Here is a 7,250-nt window from a genome sequence, read left to right on the forward strand (position 1 = left end):
AAATAACAACAATTTCGCAGCTATTTGCCTCTCGCTCTCACTTGCAGCCCCCTTTCACATTTTAAATTATAAATCCCGCCATGAACAAATATGTGCGGAAAAGATGAGAATTATAATTAAATTAGTACAGGGAAATACAATATTTTGGGGTTTTTGGCAGCCAGGACACCACCGCTAGAACACATGTACATCGCTTTGGGAAAAATATTATTGAAAAACAAACGTGTCTTAAATTTTTAAAAGAGCCGGTTGGACAAAGTATGACCTGGAACATTTGCCCTCCAAAAATGCTAAAAAACTAGTGAAAACTATCAATTGAGAAGTCTGCTCTTTTGATTTGGCAAATTTGACATTTGATTTGAATTATTTTGTTATAATAAATAGTTTTTATATTCTAGTTAATCGTAATTGCTTAAAATATTTGTTGAATTATTATAACAGCTAGTGTGGCCATACTCTTCGAGTCAGCAGCTACAGAATTTGGAAGTTATCGATATTTGGCGGACTATCAAATTTAAAAATTCAAAATTATAAATTTTGTAACTGTTGAATATCAAAACAAACAACATTTGCTAAATTATAAAGTAGAAAAGGTTAGATATTAGATAAGAGTAAAATATACTGTATGTTTTGTTTTATTCGTAGAGAAATAAGTACAATTTAAATGTGCTATGTGGATTCAGCATTATTTTGCCTGATAAAGGTAAATATATATAATAATTATATGGATAAATTGAAATGTTGCGACATACTTTTTAATAGATATTTATTTATTTTAGCAGGTATTTTACCGTCCCAGCTTATTGACCAGCTTAAATATATCCCTGCCATTCTGGCGACCGTTTACCACGTATGCCAACGGATCGTCCTGGCTGGACTCCATCAGGTTGTCGCACGATCCCTGGCCAATATCGAACATAAACGACTTGTCAATGTCCTGCGGCAGCTTGCCACGCAAAAAGCTTATCTCATTGTCGGCCAGCGACGGTTTTCGGGCCAAAAGCAAAGCGGACAGGTACCGTGGATGCTTTTTCTTTTCGGCGCAGTGCATCACCAGGCCCCAGGTGTCGTAGTCCGTGTCCAGCACGTATGTGTTGTAGACGCCCTCATCTGGTAAATATATATATTGTAAATATTTCAAATCTCCTTGCTAAATAATTATTTATTTCCATATTCCTTGAGAGAATCACTCACATATATCCTCCGTGTGCTGCCAGTGACCCGGCTCCTCGAACTTTGGTATCATCCAGGTAATATTGCCCACCAGCTTCTCACGTAGCGGGTCCTCCGCAAAGATGTAGCTGAAATTCATGGTTATCTGGTCGGAATTAAGTTACTATAAAGCAATTATATGGCAGCGAGTAGAGGCAGAGACTACCTACATGCTGATCCTCCTTGGAGAAGGTGAAGTGACTGCGCATACAAGCATATTCCGGAAGTTCCTCTGTGGAAGCATAGTACTGGACAACATGCCAACAGCCCATCATACGTTCCAGATCAAAGTTCTTAATGGCACCAACCTGTGAAAATTGAAGCTATGCTACAAATTGTTGCATTGTAAAATAGGGATAAACCAGAAACAGTCTGCAATTGAAGTATAAGATCAAATCGAAAATTGATCAAAGGTAAGCCTAAAAATTCGCATTAATTGAATCGGGATTTATCTATATTTTTATAAGGCAAAAAACCACATATTTAATTTTTCAAAAAGTCATAACTAAGCTAAAAATGCTTTAATTCTAATTCGGAAAGCTGTCTTATGTTAATTTTTATAAGGTTATTAAATCTGCATACTCAGATTAAAATTTAAACCTTTTTAAAATTTTGACAATTTTAACGATGTAAACCCTTTCCTTTTTTTGAACAAAAATTGAATTTTTTTGAAAAAATTTATTTTTCTCCCGAAGATGGCTAGAAAGATTCGCCTGTTGATGCTGATCAAGAATATATATGATTTATAGGGTCGAAAATGATTCCTTAACCGAATTTTAGGCTTCTGACTGAAGTTATTATACCCTGCAATGGTATAAAAATAGGTTTAATTGCATGGATTTTATTGAATACTTTTAAAGACCTTTTAAACGGATCTAAAAATTGAAGATTATTTTAATATAGAGAGTGCATCAAATAAAAAAACAAAACTAAAGATTATATAATGTTTTAAAGGTCAAGGCTGCCAAATATTCAAGCAATAAGTAGTGTAACAAATAAGCTGAATAAACATTTGGGCCACAAAAGCGTTTTGGGCTTGCTTTTTGCCCTAGCCTCTCCTTAAAACTTGGCTAGTTTTAGTTATTTACATTGTGTTTTACCTTGGCGACCGCAAAACAAACTTTGCCGGGAGAAAGAGTAAAGAGGAGACAGACGAAAAGAAAGAAAAAACGAAGAGGGAGAGAAAAGAAATAGAAGCGGCAGGCAGACGACGAAAGCCGTTAGCGCTGTCACTGTGATTGACTACTGACAGTTCATTGAGGAGTCGGAGTCGGAGTTGGAGTCGCTATTGCTATCTCTTTTGCCTCGGCTATTGCCATCTCTTTCGCCGTCTCTCCAGTGGAAGTTGCAAGACGACTTGCAGACGGAGACGAAGATGGAGCAGACGGCAAAATGCAGACGCAAGTCAGCCACTGATTGATGCGCCTCAAAAGCGCAACGCTCCCCCCTTATTCACTCCCCTTTTTGCCACCTCTTTGTTGCACTCTCCACTCTCCACTCTCCACTCTCCTATGTGCGTGCCTTTTGTCTATTCTTGTTGATTGTTTTGTGGCTTTTGGCTCGCTTTTCGGTGGTATTTGTATTTGTGGGCTAGGTGCACCTGCAACGAAGTGCAATTGTCGCCGCCAACGGTGAAGAAGGGGTTGAAGAATTGCTGTAGAAAGAGATGGAGGCAGAGCAGAAGAAAGAGAGAGAGAGAGAGAGAAAGAGCAAGAGCAGAGACATAGAGTTGGGGTAAACTTCATGCAGACGACGTCTGAGCCACTTAGAAAGTGTGATTGATTTTGGCAACGGTGTGAGCCCATTTCTTCTGCCTTACTCTTTCTGCGCCTCGCTTTTATGTCCCATTCATTCTTCCAGCTAGAGATGGAACGTGCCCCATTGAGCGTTTGGAAGGTGAAATAGTTCCAGGTGGGGCACTTAACCCCGACCATAAGATACCCAGTACGTGAAATACCATCAATTTGCTGACTTAGTTTTTTGGAAACAGTTGGGAATTATAACTTAATGTTGATTGTAAGATTCTTTATATGAGTTTTGACAGAAAATATACTAAATATAATTCAAGACTTCAGGTTATAGATGGAATTTCTAAGTTTCTAACATCCTTAAGTAAAGCTTTTCATTATATTATAAATAATCTATTTACAATACACTAATTTTTTCCTTCCCGAAAGCACTAAAAAACTTGCTACCCTGTACTCTTAACGGCATGATGATTTCATAAGGAGCCGCCTGACTTTAACTGCAAAGGGGCGATTTTACGAGAAAATACAATCGTAATTCAATTTGAAATATAGCCATGACCATAGACCATAGACCAAAGACCACATAGACCTGGCATAGACATCGGTTTTATAGTCGGTGTCATCGCTAGCGTCTGTGATATATGCATGCAAGTGACCGTGTGCCCGGCATATTGATGAGCCCCACAGCTTGTTTGGGATGGGAATGGGGATTGGGGTTTGGGGATGGATGCTTAAGCTCCACACCGGCGGCTGTGCTCAGAATGAAATCGAATTGAATTGTGGCCAAGAAGAAAGTGATCCAGTTAGAAGTAGCCAGGCCAGGCCAGGCCAGGAACGTGACCAGGGAAGGGAGCTGTGTCCCGTCCATCAAACTGCAACTGCACCCATGTGCTGTTTCAATAAGATCTCATTTTTATTTATTCTCGGTCTAGAAATTTAGATTTCTTTCAAATCAATTTAAAAGTAACTTAACAGAGAGTGAAGTTGTTGGTAATCGTGGCTCTAGAAATACTTCTAATCTCGAAGATGAAACTCACCTGGGGACATCGATTGCTGGGCCTGGACCGCCTCCTGGTCTGATGAGCATTACTATTCTGTCTGGTATACAGTGAGGCCTCCACTGTCCAAAGGAGTTCAAGGATCAAAATTCCGGAGAGCAGGATCGTCAAGAGTGATCCATTGCCATAGCCCATGATGGGACTATCGATGGTGTTTCTATGGGGTTTTACCGGGTTTTTCCTGGAATGTTCTTAGAGTACTTCTGGAATATTATATTATAATATCTGGTGTAATATATTCGCTATTTAGTTAGACTTCCGGCACGCTGAGACGAGCGATCGCCGCACTGTTTACGATGGCACTGCGCCATCTCATCTCCGCCACCAACTTGCGACAAATATATATATATTTTTGTATATAAAAATATATATATAATAACATCGGATCGTAGCGGAAAGCACTCGGGAACTCGGATTCGGATTCGGATTTTGGATTCGGATGCTTTTGTGGATAAGAAGGCGCCTTCTTAATGCCACAGTAAAGAGTTCTATGGAAAATAGCGCTCATTATCGGGGAGCTGGAAATACAAATTACGAAAAAAATGCACCATTGCTGAGCACTTGGCCGATTTTTGACTATATTTAGCAAAATATTTCAAAATCAAATCAAAATTATAAATAAATAATAACCTTTCCACATAGCAGGTGCTGGGAAAAGCCATGAAAGCATTTAAATATAAATGGGAAGGCTGTTGTTTTTATAAAAATAAGTAAGGAAGTAGTTAACTGGAAAATTGGGAAGTAGATAATAAAGAAAGTAATTAAGTAAAAAAGTAATTAAGAAATTAAGTGAATAAGTAAGTAAGTAAGTAACTAATTAGTCAAAAAGTAAATAATAATAGATTGTATCTTAGAGATACTATGATACTATGCCACCTTCCAGGACTTACGAGACTTACTGTCGTTCCACTCCCTTCCAGATCTCTCTCTCTCTTTCCCTTTTTTTAGATTTTTTTATGGTCTCCAACTAGTTTACTTCCATCAGCCTTGGAACCCTAGATGCTGCTTCTGGCTCATTTCCATATTGGAATTTAATCAGCAGAAGCGCCGCTTTCTGGTAGTGGGGGTGAGTAAGCCGGGGCGGTCGCTCTCTTATCAATTACAACGTCCGTTCGCTAGCAGAGTCCCCAGTCAATGCCTTCCACAGACGCAAACAAACACACTCATACACACATACACACACTTGCTGCATAATGTCTGGGATCGGGGGAATTATTTTCGGCTGCACTTGACTCGTTTTCACTTGTCGCGTGGATGTAGGCAGATTTCCAGGCAACTTTCTCGCCGCGGAGAGCGAAATTTTTTTTTTTTTTTTTTGACGTTGATGGTAAGGAGGACGAGGGTCGAGGGTATGTTTTCTGGGGAGTGCGTGGAACAGGAAACATTTTAATAGCCAGCAAAATTTATTCTTTATGATCGCCAGAACGAACAGTGCACCGTTGAACACTTTCTCTTTATTGCGAAACGAGTTGCGCGGCATTTTCACGACCGGACTGGAATGAAACTGGACATCCTCGGAGAGGTACATATAGCTATTGGCCACTTTTGCGGCAGCCTCCTCTTCTTTGCCTTCTCCTTGGCCAATATCTGTTTTCTTCCGCCTGCGTCTGGTCTTTCCGTGAGTGAAGAAATACCTATTAGTTGGGGGTATGCCGGGTACGGGGTAACAAGTGAGAATTCTCAAAGTTTAAATTTTTTTTCGAGTTTGGAGAAATATTTAATATACTTTTTAAATAATTTCTGATTTGTTTAAGTTTGAAGAAATATTTATCTTACTTATTACATTACATTACATTATAAACTATGCTATTTTGTATATTTTAAAGCTCTTAATATAGAGAGTATAAAATATTTTGTAGTTATCCTTTTAGTGCTGAATATCTCCTAGTCGTCTCCCTTTGCCTTTGGCTAATTCTTGTTTTTATTTTTTCCATCTATGTGTTTTTTGTTTTTGTTTTATATTTTTTTCAGCCTTTTCTGTTAGTTGATGCTGCTTTTGGCGTCTGGTTTTTTGTTAAGCCAGCCCAAAAAAGCGGCGCAACTTTCGTCGCCGCATTGCGTTGCATTGCGATGCGTTAGCGCCCAGTTCCGGCTTCTACGGTGGCTCCTTCTTTTCACCAAGCCCCCCTCTGTACTCCCCCTGCACTCTCCAGCCTCCTTTCTTCGCACTTCCCCCCCCTCGATCTCTCTCTATCCCCGCTTCTCACCTGACGCACCGCCAAAGCGAAAAGCGGCTTTTTAATGCTCAAGCGAAACGAAACGAAATGGAATAAAAAGGCAAAAGCAATTGGAGAAATGTCGCCTGCTGCAGCGCACTTAACTCCTTTGGCGGTGCTCGTTTACAGCTTCCCCATCCTCCCTCCCTCCCCTCCCTCCCACTCCACTCACTCTCTTTTTGGGCAGTTCCTGCTCTCTTTTGGGAAAAGCATGTAAGCTTAAGTGCGTATGTGTGTATGTATGTATGCGTGAGTGTGTGTGTGCGAATGAATGAAATCGCTAATCAAGGGAATGGATCAAAAGCCAAAGGCAATGGGAAGTTTCCCATACGCATTAACCCATATCTGTTCAATGAAGCTTATTTGACCCAATTATTTTAAGGCAGTTTAAGGAAGTTTGGAAATGGTTATTATCTGATCTTAAATCTGGAATAGGGAAGTTTCTGTGGGAATTATAATATTTTCTATATTTTTTGTAACGATTTGTATGATAATTCCCATAAAAATCCGTTATATAGAAACTATATAAGTCACCTGATATATTTTGCTGATCGCACAGCACATGAAAGTGGGGGGTACTGAGTCATTGGAATGCGACTGACACGCCCAAAAAAAAAAAAAAAAATAACAACCACAACCAGCAGGTGTTACAGGTGAGCTACAGGTGACAGTTAGTCAGTCAGTCACCAAGGCAGACGGAATGTCTGGCGCGGCATGGCAATGGTTTTTGGATTGGAATGTCAAACGTTTATTTGCCGGTAATTAAATTTGAAAATGATTTAAATTTCACCTAGCGAATATTTCAAATTGGTCTTAACACTTTCTTCTTCTCGTCTCCAGCAACAAAAAGGAAAAAAACAAGGCTCTCTGGCCAGAGGCCCACCCGCAAGCGCAAGTGGATGACCCACCTGGTCCCGTGTCTCCACCATCCCGCTCCTCCTCATCTCCTCCACCTGCTTGGAAGCAATCCGGCTGATTGCAGATTTGTTTTCTATTTGCAATTGATCGATGCGATG

At 39.9% G+C, this 7,250-nt stretch overlaps 1 protein-coding gene and 1 long non-coding RNA gene across 4 annotated transcripts; one reads left to right on the forward strand and one right to left on the reverse strand.

The window, feature by feature from the left end:
- Window positions 1-619: 619 nt before the first annotated feature.
- Window positions 620-4,693, reverse strand: Karl (lipocalin/cytosolic fatty acid-binding protein Karl). Of its 3 annotated transcripts, XM_086835685.1 has the most exons (5): window positions 3,998-4,693; window positions 1,383-1,520; window positions 1,195-1,318; window positions 753-1,110; window positions 620-694 (listed from the first exon to the last, which is right to left on the reverse strand). In XM_086835685.1, the coding sequence occupies exons 1-4, from the start codon at window positions 4,151-4,153 to the stop codon at window positions 788-790; spliced, it is 741 nt and encodes a 246-aa protein (XP_086691811.1). In that variant the 5' UTR covers window positions 4,154-4,693; the 3' UTR covers window positions 620-694; window positions 753-787. The 3 variants fall into 3 exon arrangements, with proteins under 3 accessions (XP_086691811.1, XP_020802876.2, XP_086691812.1); XM_020947217.2 differs by having other exon boundaries at window positions 620-1,110; XM_086835686.1 differs by having other exon boundaries at window positions 620-1,110; window positions 1,383-1,584; window positions 3,998-4,322.
- Window positions 1,504-7,212, forward strand: LOC147643219 (uncharacterized). The gene is made up of 3 exons (XR_015272301.1): window positions 1,504-1,625; window positions 6,876-6,992; window positions 7,075-7,212. It is a non-coding gene; the product is annotated as an uncharacterized LOC147643219 (long non-coding RNA).
- Window positions 7,213-7,250: the final 38 nt, after the last annotated feature.

This window comes from Drosophila serrata, unplaced genomic scaffold, assembly GCF_035046125.1.
Source record: "Drosophila serrata isolate PLE 108 unplaced genomic scaffold, ASM3504612v1 contig_276, whole genome shotgun sequence".
Lineage (NCBI taxonomy): Eukaryota > Metazoa > Arthropoda > Insecta > Diptera > Drosophilidae > Drosophila > Drosophila serrata.